Consider the following 19666-nt stretch of genomic DNA (forward strand, 5'->3'; position numbering starts at 1 on the left):
AAAGCAGTGAAGGAAAAGCTTCAGATTTCTTTGTCTCATGAGCGATTTTAAAATGGGACAAGCAATACCTTCAGGGTTTTCTGTCTGTACATATGAAGGATGTTTAGTTAACTTGTGTGGAGAGATGATTAACTTTGAAATAGCTGGGGTTAGGTGAGATACATCCTATGGAGATTTGGCAATGGAGGATTTTACATTAAATGAACTAGCATAAAAATAGTTATCCCAAATCTCTCTTCAGTAATGGTGTTGAGAGCTGTCAGAGCTGAAGGTAATTTTTGCTCAGACACTACGTCCTCACTGTACTCAAATGCAGACAGAGAGTCTGTCATCCAAACAGGGTAGATAGGTAAAGAGTGTGACCTGTGGTAACTTAAATGACTGAAAAAGATTAATAAATCAGATGGGGTTTTTTGGTAGTGATTTCATTACAGGGGCCATGATTAGGGATCATAATGATACTTAGAGGCTAGTACTGAATAATTACAAATAAACTATTTGCATGCGTACACAGGTGGATAGTCGGGTACATACACAGGCCAGGTTACTTCATTTTGGACAGTTTTCCAAAGTAGCATTGTAAACAGGTTTTTAAATTTATGTGGAAGAAAGCGATGTACCAGTTGTGAGTCGTTCATTGAAAGCAAAGCTGTACAAATTGTGTTGTGTTGCCATTTTGCAAGTGGAATTAAAAAGATACATAAAGGTATTTCCAGAGAATTACCAAACCTTTGATGAATACAGAATTGATGTGAAATGCTGGCGAACCTTCGTCTCAACCCTGGGGTAGAATGGGTGGCTGAAGCAGCTGCTTGCTGCTGTACCCCAGGCAGGCAGATCAAATTTTAAATATCCCTGAAACAGCTTTTAAGTTGTGTCTGCAGTTGAACTGATTTCTTGATGGCTGAGACATATGGAATTAAAAGTATGGAATAAAACCTTAGTACGTCATTCCTTCCTGCTCTGTGGTAGACATAATAACACGGCAGGAGCAGATTTGATAATCTACATATTTTGTATCTTATATATTGGCTTTGTGAAGACTTTTGAGCACAGCAGAACTCAGTACAAGACAAATGTGTTACCTTCTTCATCTGCAGTGTTCCTTCCATGCCATGGCAGTCTCCAGATGCCATAACTAAATATAGCATTGACCTAGTTAAGTTAGAAATGCGTCTAATTACTCCAGGATTGGCTTAGCCACTGTCATGCAATGTGCAAGTTTCATGTACTTAAATCCATTTACAGTTTCATTTTTGTCTGTCCAGCTCTTTGCCAAGCTGAATTCTTTATGTTGCTTCAAAAAAACAGCTAGCACTCTAAGAACAATCAACCTGAAAATCTGCCAGCCTTGAATGAATCTGCCAGCCTTGAATATAAGTGGATAATTGAAGTTATTTACAATAATTGCATATGCTAAGCTTTTAATTTATTTTTATCTTGTATTTATAATTTCTGCTTTGATTGTGCTTTGATGCAGCACTTACTGTGACTGAGGATTGTCTAGTTGAGCTGTAGTGGAATTTGATATTAGTCACAGAACAATAATTTTTTTGTATGGCATTAATTGCAAGATTGATATCTGTCTTAAGCTACAAGCACTAAGAACTCTAATATCAAGATAACGGGAGATAAATCATTTTCAGGGTGTCTTAGCCAAAGCAAGGGCAATTTTAGTGACAGAATTTCCTAGAAAATACCTCATAGCTGAGGATAACAGTGTGGGAAATAAAATACGCTGCTGGACTTTCTGAAAAGATATTACTGTTTCCCCCTTCACCTTCTCACCCCATCCTCAAGGATTAAAACAGCTGAATTGCTAGTCTTGTCATTGGCCTGTCTAAAAATGCATGTGTTTCTGATGGTAGCAAATATGCCTCCAAGGTCAGCATCAGTCTCTTAATACCTACAGTGCTTCTTCATTGGTTATGGCAAACATGCAAAGCTATTAGCGATAAAATAGAGATCGAGAGGCCTGTTTGCACATAGGTGCATTCATTGCCATGTTATATGATACTGGTTTTGAGCATACGAAATAACAGCAAAACTGATGAGCAACATCAAATATTCTCTATTGGCTTCTTTACCTTCTCCACTAAATGAACTATGAAAGAAGCAAACCCCAGAACTCTGATGGAAGTAAGGAGGGCTTGTGGTAGAATTACCACCCATGCCAGAATATTACCTAAGCTCACTTAATGCTAATAAATCTTGTTCTTTCCCAAAACAACCCAAGCTTTTCAGAAGTTTTCAAAGCACCTGCAGCTTTACAGGTTTCCTGGAAAGGAAATCCCATTTTCGCTTCTGAAATGAATCCCAAAATGGGGAAGGTACCTGGGCAATATTTGTAAATTTTGGTAATCTATTACTGAGTGCTCCCACATGCACAGCATAGGCTTCTTGCAAAGAAGCCAGTGAAGAAAATTGCTATGATGATTGAAACACAAATTCTGGTTTCTCTCCCAGGAATATACTCAACTGCTGAACTATGTTTTAAATAGTTATCTGGCTTCACTTTAGGAAATATTTTTGGCATGTTCACAGCTCAGTTATTATAAATTTTAGTTGGAAATTAGATGTTCAAATCAACAGTAAGGTTATTAAAGTTGCACCAAGTATTTCACGTGAAGAAGGGTAACTATCAGTAGTTTTAAGTACTTCTCTATTTTACAGAATACTGCTGGGTTTTGCTTGGTAATGTACCTGCAAACTTGCTACAAAATATGAAAGAAATCAGATCTTAAAACCAGGGATTAGTTGGGGCATTTTTGCTACCTGCTGTCATTAACAAAGTTTTGGTTGCGTTTGATTAAGATAGAAATCCATGTTAGAATGCCATACATAGGAATCTGGGAGAATTTTTAAGGCTTTTGAAGTTATAAAGATTCCCGTTTTCTTTTTTGGTTGTTGTTTGTTTATTTTTTTGTGATTTTGATTTTTTTTGTTCGGTTTTGTTGGTGTGGGTTTTTTGTTTGTTTTGGGTGGGGTTTTTTTGTTTGTTTTGTTGTTGTTTGTGGATTTTTTTACTATATATTTTGTTTATATGTGGTTTCGTTTGGTTGGTTGGTTTTGGTTTGTTTCCCAAGACAACCTTTCAGTACAGGATATTCACAGATTTTTCTTGGGTTTACACTTTCCGCTATTTTTTAAGAAGGATGACTTTTCATTATTTTTTTACTTCCAAAACGCATCTCAAATCAACCTTGAAGTTACAGACGGATTTGTGTAGGAGGTGAACCTCAAACAGATCTGATGCCTGGGGAAAATGATGAGAAAGGATATCAGGGTTTAGGGCTATTTGTTGCTGTTGGTTGAATGCATTCAGATGCTGGGATATAAGAGCCTCCTACAGGTTTATCTACACTTATTTTTTGATGGCTATGATATCTTACTGCTCTAGAGCAGGGTCAGAATTTGTGGCCCTTGTCATGTGTACTGTAGATAAAATTCTCATAGACCTTAAATGATAATACTGCATTGTGCAGGGCAATACAGAGGTAACAGGTCAAAGTATCAAGGTTTACATAATGTGCTGAAAGAACTGTTAAAGCGTAGTCTAGTGAGTTTGGAAGAGTGCATTAGTAGAAGGGCTGCTGATGAGCTCACATCTTTCAACCAACAGAGCTGAAGCCATGCTTCTTGGTTCTTTGTAGCAGTGAGGCATTGTGATTTGGTGACTATTTTTGGCTGGGTTTTTTTTAGGTGTTGTATTTGTTCCATCTCCAGCTTCATGCCCTGTTTTTATCCATGCTGCATAAATCAGTTAATCTTTCTCATATTTACATATATTGCAAAAGTTATGATTAGTTCATTAACCAGGGGAACCTGACTTGAACTGTGAATGTGAAAATTGTTAGATAAAGTTTAAATGCTGCCCTTGACTTGTCTGTGCATGCACATGCAAACACTTTTTCACATGTAAAGCTAAATACTCCTAAAATACAGAGTCTTAAATGGTGTAGCTCTGCTCATTCAGCATCCATAATTCATTCCGTGTAAATGTATGTAGATAACTCAAATTCCCTTCAGGATAACCACAGCTTGGTAAGCACTTCTTTGCTACAGCAATGATTTTAGAGCATGTTTGCTCAAATGAAAATAGATTGGCATTTTTATTAAGGGTGTCATTATAAACTATTAAGTTAAAATCTCTAATCATGCTAATGTTCAGAATCATTGCTAGGTAACTGTTCAGTCATTAAGATATTTTAAAAGGCATTTTTTGGCCTCCATGTAAAAACGTTGCAGTATTACATGTGTTTTTTATATTTTTGTCTCTAGAGTGTTAAGGAATTTTTTCCATTATGATTCATCCCTTTGGGGACTTCTTTGAAAAAAGAACAAACAAAAAAAAAAACAAAATCAAACCAAGAAAAAAACAAAAGCCCAGCCAAAAAGCCCCCCAATATTTGTATACAATGTCTTCATTCTGATGTCATCTGTGTATATCCACTAACATTATTTCTATGGGTTTAGGCTTATTACTAGCTTACCTCTTCTGTAGCTCTCACAGATTTCTCAGTTTCCTTCATAATGGTGATGAGATATTTGAAGGAAACTGTGGTTAAGAACCATTCCATAGAAAATACAGCATTTGGTTGTGTTGTCTACATTTAGTGTACCAAAATTCTAATTTTATAGATTTGTGAGGGTGAAGTACGTAGAGTACACGTGCTTTTCTGTCCATGTTGTCAAGGAAAAATGTGTCAATATGTTGTTCACTGTTGTTCTGTTTCCTGCTAAAATGTAATTAGTTTTTATTTTTGAAAGAGCAGACATAACAACTGAAACCTTAATAAATAAATCAATAAAGTACTAATCAGTACATTTCATTTCTGAGCTATCCTCCATACCAGATGTTACTAATATTGCCTATCTTATGCTTCTCTAGTTATTTCTTATGGGGGGAAGCGTGGCGTGGGGGCAGAGGGAGGGAGTAGTGGAAATAAATCTTAGTTTATGTTTACTTAGCTGAGGCAAAATTGTAATTGAAACATATTAGGATCGATACAAACTACATAAGAAGCCATGAATTGTTTTTCTAACCTGCCAGGTCCTAATATCTAGGCACTGGTATCTCATGAAATACTGTAATATTTTTTCTCCTGGTGAGTGAGTAAATATTTCAGCACAGACAAGAAAAAAAAACCCCACACACCTGAAAAAACAATCAAGAAAGGAAGAAACAAACAAAAAAGAAAGAAAAAAAAAAAAAGACCAAACCATTTTTCTGTTTTTTTCTGTATTTCTATATGAAGAATTTTTTTTGACCCTGCTTTCACTTTTTTTTTCTCTCAAACTCATCAGTCATGATCTTTTCTATTAGGTGTGCACAGACTTGTAATGCAACTGTGATTTTAATATGAAGGTGTACACACCTGAAGAAATGCATTGCATTAGTTTTTTCATAAAAAGCCTTTTTCATACTTAAAAAATGAGGGCTAGATTTGTAAAATACTTCCAGTGTGTCACTTGTGTTCTAAAGACGGACTTCTGAGACCAGTCAAATGTTTAAGAATCTGTTTCAGTTGCTGCATGGCTTCCCCCTCAGAATAGTTAATTCGTCTTACTTTCATTTTTAAATTAGAAATGCAAAAAATTTGTGGGTCAAATTAATAATTGATACCCTTTCAAACTGCAAGGTCTGTTTTTACTACTATTCATACAGTATGGGAACAGAAGGAACAATTCCACAGGACTTCACTGTTTCATTTGAAATTTTTTTCCATGGCTTCCCCTCCTTAAGGATGCTGTGATGCATCATTAGCTGTTGGGTTCTCTCACCTGTGTATGTCGGAAGGTGAGCTGTTACATTTTTCAGTTCACTTCTGATTTGCCCAGTATTGGAACCATTTCGGTTCAGGTCCAGTTTAGGTCAAAAAGGTTTGCTATAACCACCTGGGTTTACATGGGACAAAACTTTTAAAGGTGGACATAGTCAGCTGGCAGGGATGTACACACAGCATGGGCTCCAGGAAGGTGGGCTTCATCTGCACTCTCTGCTCTTCTCCATCAACCTTGGCATCAGTAGTGTTTCCAGGTTTTAATCAAATCTTTGGGATCTGTAAGTCTGCGCTAATGAAAAAGGTGTGAAAAACCTTCCACTTGGGCCTGCAGGGAAGGTGCAGAAGCCTAGCAGAGGCCTGAGGGTTTACTGAGGCTTGTGCTCACCTCTAGGTAAGCTGCGCAAAGAAACAGAGGTGTTGAAGGGAAGGCTCTCACATGCTGCTGCTTTGCAGACCTTGGTGAACACAAATCCTCCTTGTAACCAGCGAGGCTCTACGATAAACTGGCAGGTTTCTGTTGAACCGTTTATTCCGAATTGGCAGCTAGAAATATTTTTCTTCGTTCAGTTTCCATTATAGTTCAAACTGTATAGCAGTCAATATGAATTGTGATTCCGTTTTGATTTATATCCGATGACTTGATGAAAGTGCATACAGTTCTGAAAAGGGAAGCAAATGTGTGCATGCTTCCCACTGCTTGTATCATTAATGGGAGCCTGTAGATCACTTGCTTCACAGCACAAAATATTTGAAAATATACCAGTGTCTTGTAGATCAAAGAAAATAAAAATAATACATTGAGTATTCTGTGGCAGGTTAATTTGGGGTCATACAAGTATGTATATTCAGGTAGATTAAATAAAAACTAGAAAGCATTACTTCCATAGTTAAAATATTCAGAACTTTAAGGAATCCTGAACAAGACCTTAGAAAGGATGTAATGTCTTTTCACAGAGAATGTCTGCAGCAAACCCTTATAAAGAATTTAGTTTTTCAAGTTAGATGTGTTTTAGTGCTGCCACCCTTTATTTTATTTTTTTTTCCTTCAGATAGTAGCAGAAAGGAACAGTAGCATCTACAGGGACTTCTGGATATTAAGAGGAAAAAAATACCACTGAACTGCTGTCATCCAGTGAATGTTACTTCAGTAGTTGCAGAAAAATCTTGTGATTATGCACTGTATGAAATTAGTATGTACAACACTTCAAATCTGCTGCATAAACCTAGTCTCTATTTTTCAAATCTTTTCTATTTGATGTGTTATTTAGAAATACCTCTTAATTTCAGTGGCTTGCAATGAAGGGCTTATAACGAAAAATATCCCATTTTAATTTTAAGAAAGATTTGAAAAAAGTTTCCATGTGCAAAATAAGGTCCAGTGTGAAAGCAACTTTACTTTGTGTTCTTTCAAAAATTAATATCGGAATAAGAGTCTCAGGGTGCTGAGCACTAGTAGGGGAAAAACAATAATTACTCTTTATTTTTTCTTTATTAGTAGATGAGCTGGTTTGTGAGTTTTGTACCAGCAATCCTGGATGCTGGGGGTTTAAAAACCTTGGCTGTTTGTTGATTTTGTTGTTGTTTTTTTTTTGTTGTGTGTGTGTGGTTTTTGTTTTGGTATGGTTTATCTGGATCATTTATTTCTGTTCTATGAAGTATCATAGCAGATATCATGTGGTGACAGTGAATTACACAATTCCCAAGCAATCTGTTTTTATACTGGAAAGACACTTGAATTTAAAGATGTTATCCATTATTTCAAAAAATACACTTTTTTTTTTCTTTGTTTTTCAGCGTCTTGTTGAAGCTGCAGAAGATGCTTACCTGAAACATGAGTTTGATGCTGACTTACAGGTAATTAATAGTTTCTCAAATGTTATCATCAGGGTATACTATAGATTGCTTGGAGAATTGCTGTAGAAAGCCAAGTATGTGATTAATAGAAGGATGCTGATTACAGAAAATGGAATTAATGAAGGCTGGCTCAGTATTTTGACAGGTTATGTACTTAGTGTTTGTGTGCTGGGAGACCAAGCGGGTGGGTTTTTAGAGATTTCATTTAAATTCCCTGCATGTCTGCTTAGGTCAAGATTTTTAAACACAGTAATTAGCAGCATGTTTCATTGTTGCAGTGTACTGGCAAGGAATTGTTCTATAGAGACTTGAATTTGCAGATGAAGTGGGACCCACAGGGATGGGATTAGTATGACCTTGATTTGTGCAAATGGTATGTATTTGTATCAACGTCTAGAGCAGACACCAGTTTTTCCTTTTACCTAGAAGCCCTCAGAGTCAGACCATTATAGTCTCAAAATGTTGCCTGTAGGAATAATGTGGGAGGCAGAAGCACTATGGCAGTTCACAGTTATAAAATGTTTAAAAGAAAGACCTTTGCTTAAGTAAGACGCACAATTAAAAGAAAAAAATGTTAATTTAGAAATCAAGTAATCTTAACCTAAAATGGAAAATCTAACTGGAAGTGTTACTCATTACTTAAATAAATACCTCCTTACCTGTAATGAATTTCTATATCCTTGGTTTCTTGAATGTCATGTTAGGTGAGGTTTTGTTTACTTTGTCTCCATCTAGATTTAATTTTAAAACCATCTGTGAATAATTGCCCTGTATCTATTTAGATTTTGAGCTTAAGCATTAAGGGAAACAGTAATTTTCTGTATACTTTTTACCATAGATTTATCTAAGAAGTACACAGATCTATAAGTTCTATTTTCAGATTTTACCATGATTACTTCCAGTAATTACAAAAGATTTTCTTTCAATGAAAATACTATGTGAATTACTGATTTCTGTGCAGGAAGGGAAAACATAGACTGAACTTTTAAGAGCTAAGGATAAAAAACCCAAACAAACAACAAAACAGTTTTGAAGGCTGCGATACGGAGATCTATCAGCCCATGTTGAAGTAAAGACAAAATGAGCACACTGAAGGTGGTAATTCAGATTATCGTATTCAGTGAATGCTGGCTTCTGTATTCATATGCTTTAGAGTTCTGTTACATTTCAGCCTTGCAGAGGTGTGCTGCGTTTTATGTTTTTGCACTTTAAGCCTTAGAGAAATAAGATCTATTGTCTGAATAAATCAGAAACACACTTTACAGAAGATTTTTAGAGGTCTACAGTAAGTGCTTCTTCACTGCAGGATAGTTCTCACTTTGACGAAGTCCTTCATTTGCTGAGGCTTTGAAGATATTAGCACTTTCAGGAAGCCAGTTAAAAGCCATTTATGTCAGCAGCATTAACAGGGCAATCAAATCTTTGTGTAGAGCTCTGTTGTTTATTACTGTCATGGTCCATTAAAGCTAATCAATTGTTAATTTTGGTTTCAGCGACCCCTTTGCAACCCTTGCTGCCTGATTGTTGTTCTTTATCAAAAATCTCATAATACCATCTGCTCAATATAAAATAATGGCCAGAAAGACTTGATAGTGGACATTCAAGTGGAGGGGGGCAGAAGGCTTATATAATATACAGTGTATACAATTCTGCCGTCAAAGAGGAATTTTTTGGCATTTGTATTGCCTTGGTCGATGCATGGAAGCCAGGATTAAATGCTTTGAATTAGTGGCATGTGATACAGCATCCGTCTGTGCAATTTGTGCTCAGATATGCTGGAAACTGAGAAAGCACATAAAGTGCTTTTGTGATTTTATTGGTCCAGCCTCACTTTCTATGTCTTGAGGACAGGATAGGTAATATTGCGTCGGTACATAAAAATGATATAAAGGAGAAATAAAATTATATTAATATTTTTATTGACTGTGAAAAACACCATCTTAAAATAATAACAGGGAAAGTTCATCTTTTAGGCTGCTGGTATTCTCTGCAATGCTGAAACTATATTATTTAGTTAGGCTAGACCTGATTCGTTCTTGGCATTTTTCTTGGTAACATTATTAGTTTTGTCCTTAGTTATTCTATGGGCATCCTAATCAATATACTGTAATGCTGTATAATGGTCTAAACAGTCAGCTATCTATCCCTGAACTGAATCTTTTGACACCACCAGCAAACGCCTTGTAGTTATAAACATAAATAAAATTTCTAGTGAATTGAAAGAAATAAATCATAATGGGTGATATGAGGTTTAACTCATCAGCATTATATATTGCGATTTTGAGTAATGGCTAAACTAAGAATCAGTGAGAACTGACTTTAAAGATTTCCTGTGCAGTATCTGGACTTTGGGAAGTTGTTTTTTCTGTTAGGGCTGTGAACCAAGAGCTGTGGTTTTTGCAAGTTATGAGAAAATAACCTCCTAAATGTTACTTATATTTGAACCTTTAACTCAATCCGGGGTTTTCTCACCTGGTGGGTATGGTTTCAAGTTATTCTGTGTTTTTAAAGACCCTTTTCAAGTTGTTGCTTAGTGGAATTTAATCATGCCTCATAGATTTATCTTATATCCCCAATTACCATTTGTACTGCCACAGCAAGTTGCCTTGTCATGCTATTTGCATAGGCTTAAACAGTCACTCATCTTGCTTTATAGGGGACATTGTACTTCCCTCTCTTTAAAATAAAGTACTTCCTCCTGGTTCTGTGGCTTTAACATGATGGAAAAAAAATAGTATAGAAGCCAACTGCCAAGTAAAGACCCAGCAAGAGTATTGGATGTTATAGGTTTTGAAGTGATTCTACAGCCATCTTTTAGTTTTGTGGACTTAACTGTTTGCCAGAGAAAATTTTGGAAGGAAAAGATAAAAAAGCAGGTACCACCACCTGTTAGGAGAGAATCTTTAAAAAAAAAAAAAATAAAATTCAATTTACAATTGTTGTAAACTGAAACTTGGCCTCGTGATGCTTTATTTCCTTTGTGCTTGTGTATGTGTTTCCTAAGATGTGAACTGCCTTGTTCACAGAAACACCATGGTGGAGCAAGATCTCTGTCATAGTGTTGTATTATTTCTGGTTTTCAATAATCTCAGGAGGTGGACACTCAGCAGAAGAACTGATGCCAGAGTTCTCAGCGGAGCTGTAAAAGTGACTTTCACTTTGTTTCTTACCGAGTAAATTTTAGAGTCAATAAAGATGTGTAATACTTTGTTCCTACCCTGTTTTCATACTTCTGACCCCATTGACAGGAAGAATTAATAAAAAAAAATGGGTACTGGTTCATTTGCTGAATGGTTTCATTGTACGTACACATTGGCAGGGAATTTCTTTTGTTTTCTGCATGTTAATTAAGTTCATTAGTTCACTCTCCTTACACTCCAGCTGAGTTTTCTCTGCGTGTGTGTGATGTGATAATAAAAAAGCAAGGTTATTTCTTTTTAATAGAATCAAAGCTAGTGCACAGTTGATGTCACCTGAATTGCTAGATGTTCTCATTTTGGATTGTTGTAGCTTCACTTTCTATGTAAGATTGAAGAGGTTCAAGTACCAGATCTTGACTGTGTTTCAGCTTTATGTTAGAAGACTAGATGAGGATTAATCAAACAGTTTTTAGGGAAGGATTAATTTAATTTAAGAATACTTCTAAAGTTAACTTAGTGGAATAAAAAAAAGAATCATGGTATAAGGCTGCTTTTCATTAATAATTTTTTTGGATCTATATGGCTGAGTCTTAAGAAAAAGGTTTTCAAAACAAATACCAGAGTTAGGTACCTGTCTGCCAGATTTTGCCAGTGGTTAACTCTCTAATTGCATTTCGAGTCCTTGAAAAATCTCATCCTTGCCCTCAGAGTACATATGTTTAGTGCATAAAAAAATCTTGTAAAATCAGCAGATAGATAGCTGAAGATTTTTTTCTGTGGTTTACACAGGTGAACAATATACTTTTTAATACATATTTAATGGTTTCTTTAAAGTTTACAAAAGGTGAGACTGCAAAGGTTTAGGAGAAAGCATAAATAGCAAAAGAGGACTGGGGAACAGAATTAGTCCAGTTCATAAGTTCTACAGCTTCTGCGTCTAATTCTGCAGCTGTTAGTATTACTGGATTTCAAGGGATGCTACCTGACTTCTGGTAATTTTGAAATTGCACAGCTAGGTACAGAGCTTAAATACAGACATGGAAGCACAACTTCAGTTGCTTCTACCTGTTTTTAAAATTCTGATCTAAATGCTTGTTTAATATAATGATACTATGTGAAAATTTGTACTGATGGATTATTTAATGATTATGTATTTAATTAAAAATTAATCAAATAGTAATTACATTGATACCAGTTACTGGAAAATACAAGGACAAAAGATAATTGAGAATAGCTATTCTACATAATCTTATTTAAACTCCTGCTATAACATATGCATTACTTTCATGTTAGTATTTCAGAAAAGTCTGTTTGCATATTTATTATCTCACTAATTCTGAATGAGGCTCATGATAAGTAGATTTACAGTCCATCAGCATTAATATTTTTCTGGCTGTTAGAATGATGACCACAAGACTGAAGTCAGCTCTTGTGGGGTCCTGAACATCCGCAATGGTAAGGGAAGTTCTGTTGGACTCCAAGCACTCCAAACCAGTGATTGAAATGACTTTTCAAAAAGTACATTTGAAACAGCACTTGAGCATCTGAAGTTTGATGTACTTCATGGATTATTTACCCAAGCTGAGTACTTTCTAAATCAGAAATTAGTTTTTCTAAGCTCCTAGCCTGGAAACCTAACATAAGATCTGGCATCCTAAATTCCTTGTTAGACTTTCTTTGAAATATTTTGCAGACCGAAGTGCTCTCAGCTATATTTGGATGGGATATGGACAGTGTACCTGTAGCTTGTAATAAGGTAAGAGAAAAAGATCATTAACTAGTACCAATCTAAAATGTTAATTTTTCATCACCATGTGCAACTCTTACAGAACAAGATACAAACCCTGGAAACATTATAGTTTATTCAGTTGTAAGATCTGCCTCTGGAGCTCTTCCCCAGGGTGCCTTACACAGGACCTGCTCTCAAGGGGTTCCTCTTCATGTCCCTCTAATGCTTGTACTGCAACAGGTCCTTCTGTATTGTTATGTTCATCCAACTGAAGGCATAATTTAAGTACAGTTATGATATAGAAATGCTGCCAGGACCTGCAGAAGACTTGCTACTTAGTTTTCTGAATAGTTAGAAACAAATCAAATATAAATTACTAGAACAATTTTATTTTGATGTGTGCTTTTAACTTCGGAGGACAAGAGTGAGTTTCAAAGCTACGCACAGAAATGCAGAGTTTAACTTGCTGTCTCAGAAGCAGAGATGCAGGACCTGATTTTTCAGCAAATTCATAATTTTCTACTATAAATAATTGTCATTTTGGTGCCATTCTGTTCTATGCAGAGAGCCATCAAAAATAAATAGTAGTAGTTTACCTGTTTAGTTCAATAGGTGTTCTATCTACTTTAGGATCCAACAGCAAAGGAATTGAGAGCAATGGTCTGACTTTGCTATTGCAAATAACATGCTTCACTTCTGAGAGAGTTTGGCCCAGAGTTCTGGAGATTGATTCTTCTGACTGCAGTTATAGGACTCATCCTTTTGCTACCCTTAACAGGTTAGACTACCAGAAGCAGTTTCCAGACAGTTCTGGATTTATTACTGCCTGTCTTTTGTGATAGCAATTGCTATCTGAAGCATGTGAAGAAAACACTGAAGAACACACCATAAATTCAGTTCTACCCATCAAATATGGACATAGTGCTTTTTGGTGATACCTGCTGTAAATAATTACAGAAATCTGAAACCTGGAGTTGTCAAAGAACTGAATAACTGAACACATATATTTTGTCTTCCTGATATTCTTCCTTTTATATTTTTTTGTCCCTGTATTATGCTTGTTTGCTACCAGAAATGAGAAGAAAATAGCTTTCTCATCCCATGAGTGTTTTCAGAATTTCATGTTCTCTGATTAAACATTGAGATACCCCAAAGCTTTTTCTGAACAAGGGAACCCACCACTTTGGAACAACTCATAATCAGATAGGTGGGTCTCTCAGGACAGGAGAAGCCTGCTCAAGTTGCTTCTCTAGTGAATATAAAATTATTTATATGATGTGAAGCAACTGCGGCAGAAGGGCTTGTGAGACACTTTGCTCAGAAAAGCCTGGTGGATGGGACAGGTATTTTGGACCTCAGAAGCCCTGGTCTAGTTTCTGTTTTGCTTGATTCAGAGGATGGGTTTCAATTGCAGTATAGGTCTTTTCATCTCTGGGTCAATTCTTCCAAAAAAAAAAAAAAAGGGAAAAAAAGTATTTTCCAAAACTATGGAGAATCACAGGTCAGGTCTAACAACAATAATAAGATGGAACAGATAGCATTTCATAGGTGTAATACATCTCTACAGTTTTCCCTTTCCCATGCTCAAACTATTAAGTATTTCCAGGCTGCTTTTTTATGGTCTTCATAAGCATCTATAAGAACTAGAGACATGTTTAAAAGAAATATAAACTGAGATTCTGCAAATTCATATAAATTCACAGGGTAAGTTTATAAGTAAAACAGAAGCTCTCATTAAAATAGTGATTGCAACACCAAATTCTTTCTGTTATTGCTTTTGCAAAGCAATTCTTCAACTTGCTCCTATAGAACAGATAGAATAGGCTAGTATTGTTTAGATTAGGGATAATGATGTACCAGAAGGAGCCAGTCACATAAAAACAGATATATTAATTTTCAGGGGGTGGGGGGAGAATTAAAAAAGAGACAATATGAAATGAAATTTTAGCAGAAAATTAATAACAATACTTAATGCTGCAGCCTCAAAATTAGATTGAAATTTCTCACATGAAGCTGAGAGTGAATGCAAACTTGTAAGAAGTGCAGGCTTCAAAAAAAACAAATTTTGTCTTTCAAAATGCCTAGCGTTTGTTCCAAAAATGCCCACAGCATTTGTTCCAAAAATGTGGTTGCCTTTCTACGCAGTTAAAATAGCATCCAATCCATGCATGCCACAGTTTATAATTGAGAAGCTGGTGACTGTCCCTGCATTTCAAAGCAGACAGTCATTTAGGCAGATGAGCTTCTCTTGTATGCCAGGTCCACTGGTCTGGGCAGTGATTAGGCAGTTAAGCAAGGGGAAACTGAGGTTTGTGAAAGGACTTTGGAGGACGCAGAAGAAAGCAGAAACTATGCAGTAAAAAGTTAGGTGTCAGAAGACTGAAGTGCAGGACACAAGGCTGGAGAAAGAATTTATAAAAGCAAACCTGTAAAGTGTTAATAGTTTTGTGTTTCAATAGTAGTGACAATGGTCTTTTTGCATGCCTCATTAAAAGCATTACCTTTGCTTATAGTGAGACCAAAAGGGAGAAATCATTTTCAGCTACTGAAATAAAAAGGCAAACCCCTCTTTCCTCCATCCTGTTCTATGTCAGGTTAGGCAATTATATAAATGGTAAGAAGTTGCCCAATATAACCTTCATTATAAAATGAAAGAAAACTTTAGAGAGAGAATAAGAGCAGGTAATATTCAAATGCCATTTAAAAATGAGTTTCAGAGAAGTTGGGCAAAACAAATATGTGCAGGGAATGAGGGAGGAACACTGCAGAGGGGATGAGAAAAAATAGCACAATGTGATTGAAAAATCGTGATCCCCAAGATTAGCAGCCTTCCAGTATCTGAAGGGGGGCTATAGGGATGCTGGGGAGGGCCTGTTCATTAGGGACTGTAGTGATAGGATAAGGGGTAATGGGTTAAAACTTAAACAGGGGAAGTTTAAATTGGCTATAAGGAAGAAGTTCTTTGCTGTAAGGGTGGTGAGGCACTGGAATGGGTTGCCCAGGTAAGTTGTGAATGCTCCATCCCTGGTGGTGTTCAAGGCCAGGTTGGACAGAGCCTTGGGTGGCATGGTTTAGTGTGAGGTGTCCCTGCCCATGGCAGGGGGTTGGAACTGGATGATTTTAAGGTTCTTTCCAACCCTAATTATTCTATGATTCTGTGATTACCATAAACCTCAGAGAAACTCATAATTGTCAGAGCAGCCAGAGATGATGTGTCTAAAAACATGTCTGTAATTTACGGGACTATCAGTTTCCAGTTCTAACCAAGTAAAACAGCTAAAGTGTCAGAGAAAAGAGAAATTATGATGCAAGATGAAGTTAGAGTTGCCAACGTTTAATGTTCGGCATATTGGTGATAGCAAAGAGGAATTTGGGATTAAAAATCTTCTCATAGTGGAGAGTTATTTGACTTGCCTGTTAAGACTTGTGGCTGAGAAGTTAGTGATCATTGCTCTCAAGAAGAAGGAAAGTTTGTCACCTTCTGATAATGCTTTATAACTAGTTATTAGCTTTCTTTCTGAGAAAAGGTCAGATATTCGGTGCCTTAAGCTCTGAGCCCTGTGCCGTTTACCTGGCTAGCAGCAGCCTTACCTTCGCTGCTGAGCAGTTTTACACTGAGAGTCAGATTTACATGTTATGCTCCTTTAGTCCTGTCAAGATCTTGGTGAATGTTTTCAACAAAATGTCTAGCCTTTGTTAAATTGATGCCAAAGGCAAGTGACAGTTCTGAGGATTTTGATCCTATCAGGATGCATTTTGAAAAATGCTGCTCTGGTTTAGCTTTCCTTTATCTGTGGATGTTCAGTACATATAAGACAGCACAAAGAGGAGGTGATGTACAGATTGTTGTTTTTTCGTTTGTTAAGGCTAGTACACCAAAGATGCACAGCAGAGTCTATTATCAAAGCTGTGTGTTTGAGATGCATGTTTTGCCCAGAGTCACATGCTTTCTGAACAGTCTCAAAAGCATGTTTTAAAGAATCGATTTGAAACAGCTATTCAATTCCGTGTGTACTTGTATACATTTTGTGTCTACGTTTAGTTTCTAATATGTTGAAGGGACGAGAGCTAAGGTGCTTAGAGGAGCAAGCAGTGCTGGAGTTAATGTTTTTATTTATAAGGCTCATTGGTTAATGGTACTGAGCTCTCCTGCAGGAAAATAAGATCCTTAATTCACTCTTGCAAAATTCAATGTCCTATTGTTCTCACTTTTCTGAAGTCACTGTTTATAACATTGCTCTCCTTTCGCCTCTGAGGAATAATATAATTTATTGAAGTAGTTCATTCATAATCTATGTGATATCTATCTTTTGGGACAGAGATACCTTTTGCATGATGTACACACTGTTAGCTTCAGACTCTTCCTGTTTGCTTTATGTGAAAGGGTTTGTAATCAGGAATATTTATGCATCCTGATACTCAATTGTGCTGTGTTTGCAGTTTTCTGCTCTTCGTAGAAAATTAAATTTTTTTTCTTTTTGGCTCACACCTACCTGAGAAGCAAAAGATTTTAGAATATTGCCCTATGGATTTATGATTACTAGGCAGATAGCCAGTAATAAGCAGTGATATCTGATACTACACCACAGACATTCTCTGCCTTTTTCCACCTTTTTCCTATTATCTTTAGGTTTAATAAACTATAAATGAGAGGAATAAATGGCAGACCATCTTTTCTTTTTTTGGGAGGTGCTTGGTGATGAGATTAATATTCTAGATTCTTTCAACCTGGTATTTAGGAATAGGCAAATTATTGAAAAGGATGGAAGTAATATATCTTTATTCACTTTTGAGAAAGCAGCATTTTTGCTACACAAAATAATACACAAATAATTATAAATTAAAATAAAAACATTATAGCTACAGATTGAATGAATATATATGAGAAAGGCAAGATAGAATTTACTAAGCAGTTCATAGCTTTAGATGAGATCATATTTCTGACTTGTGTAGTATGAAAGTCAGTAAATCTTAGATGATGATGGTGGAAATATTTCCAGGGTTTTGTATGTGCTAATTATTGTAGGAAAAAAAAAACCAACAAGGTACTTTCTTGCCTTTGGCTTGTAAGAATGAAAACCAGCTACACTGGCACCGTAACATTTCAATTGCATATATTGTTTCTTTGTTTCTGAATCTCACACAATTGCTGACTGCAAAATTAAAATACCAAGTTAATTATTTAAACCCAAAATAAAACTTGCTTTAGACTTATTCTTTGTCTCTAATTGTAGTGTCTGTGTTTTGAGCTTTATTAAGTTGAAGCAGAAGGAGCCCCCACTTTTGTGCTGAAGTTAATTAAAGCTGGTAATGATTATTGTCTCAAAATTCTCTGGGTTCAAGTAGGTTATTTTGCCTCTGCTGCTGTTTTCACGCATCATTTCCTCAATCATGTGGTTGGTCGATTCATAATATACAGGATTTGTCTGAATTCAGTGATCTGTGGGGTTTTTATCATAAAAGGATGCTTGCATATTTGTTTAACAGTTAGTTGAAAGTTTCTGCTTGTAAAGTAGCCACTGGTGGCTTTTGAACTCAGGGATTTTTTTAAACATTATGTGGAAAAATGAAAGCAATTATTTTTGTGTGAATAATGGGTAATAGCACAAACCACAATAGATCAGTGTCAAAGGCCACAGTGAATGGCTTTCAGGTCTTTTTAATTTAAAATTTGAAGATTTCAAAACATGACAAATCTATAATGTGTAAAAAACCTTCAGACTCAGAAGTACAGTCTTCTAAACTGTACTTTGTACTACGTGCTAGTACAGTTCTGACCATGACTGATTTTATGAAATAATAATGCATATCCATATGCATGTTTAGTTTACTATTTGTTTCAATAATTTTGTTTAGAATTCTGCATTTCAACCTTATGTATATATGTGTATGTATATGCACATCTTTATCACTGATTTTGTGGGTCATGCTGTGGGAGATGTCCTGCTTAAAAAAAACCCCACAAAATACAAACAAGAAAACCCCTAACCAACCAATCAAATACACCACCCCACCACCCCCCCCCCCAACTCCTGATGGAAGACCATAGACCATGTCTAAGATCAGGCCCAGGGGTATTGTAACAACGTGCACTAGATAAATGGATTAAATAAAAAATAGAGGATTTATTTGCATAGGGGAAAAGATTGGAAAAATTGCTGGCAGGTTCCCTGAGAACTCATACAGGGCAAAATTAAATAAGTGTTTTGTTCATGTTTCACTTTAAAAAAAAAAAAAGGCAAAATTACAATAAAAATAATTTGATTAAATGTTACATTTTGTTTCGTATTTCAGATTTAAACCTTGCCACAGACTGCATGGTCTTCTCTACTTTCTGTCACACTTCCCTTCTCACCAGGGTGTCCAGCTCGATTTCCCCTTTCCCACTTAGAATTCTACCCTCATGGCAGAAGCAGCAGAGGGCTATGGAGGCAGTTGGGAATCTGCTCTGTGGAAGTGTGGGCTACTCTGGCTCACATTTGCTGTCTTGCCATTGGCAACATACAGTCTGCTGCCCTGGACATTTTTGCCTGCGTTCAGCATGGTGTTTGGCTGTTGGCTGAGGATCTTTCATAGCAAGCTGTGTACTACTTTTCCTAAGACCATGTGCCGCTTCAGATCTCTGTAAGTCTTTCCCTGACACAAGTGTCACGTCTTCCAATGTGTTGATATAGTAGCTGGGGATCCAGCTGTTTCCTGCAAATTCTTCGGAAATTAATAGTCCCATGAAGTGTTTCTGTGTTAGTATCACTTATTAATGATGGAGATAGAGATGTTCAAAGTTAAATGCACACCCCTCAGTGAAGGGGTAAGTCTTATGTTGCCTTTTGAAAATTGTCCCCATTGTTAACTGAAATTCCCATACAAGTAAATGGCTACTGGAATAGCTCTCCAGAGGTCAAGTGATTATTGGTCTCCCAGAAAGACACAAATTTCCAAGCATTAACTACCTCTAAAATGTCAATTATATGAAAAGACATAGTAAGGATGTGAAATATAAGATGGTGATGTTATGAAAAATTACTCAATTTCTATAACTGTTGCCCTTCCCTACTGCATTCCATATCTCAGAATTGCAATTTTCTGCAGATTTTATGAGATCTATGTTCATTGGGATCTATTACAGGTTATAGAATAAGAGATCTCTTAAAGATTAA

The 19666-nt window shown here is 36.2% G+C and overlaps 1 protein-coding gene across 4 annotated transcripts in view; it reads left to right on the forward strand.

Annotated features, from left to right (window-relative positions):
- The window catches only part of CACNA2D3 (calcium voltage-gated channel auxiliary subunit alpha2delta 3), a 451679-nt gene that overhangs the window by 133116 nt on the left and 298897 nt on the right, over positions 1 to 19666 (forward strand). For all 4 annotated transcript variants that reach the window (XR_009963200.1, XM_062610709.1, XM_062610710.1 and 1 more), the window contains exon 4: positions 7581 to 7640. Coding sequence is in view for 3 of the 4 variants with exons in the window: in XM_062610709.1 (XP_062466693.1) it covers positions 7581 to 7640 (60 nt within the window). In the remaining variant the exon portion in view is untranslated. The remainder of the gene's footprint in view (positions 1 to 7580; positions 7641 to 19666) is intronic.

This window comes from Pezoporus occidentalis, unplaced genomic scaffold (genome assembly GCF_034315485.1).
Source record: "Pezoporus occidentalis ecotype Australia unplaced genomic scaffold, CSIRO_AGI_Poc_V1 ctg149, whole genome shotgun sequence".
NCBI lineage: Eukaryota > Metazoa > Chordata > Aves > Psittaciformes > Psittacidae > Pezoporus > Pezoporus occidentalis.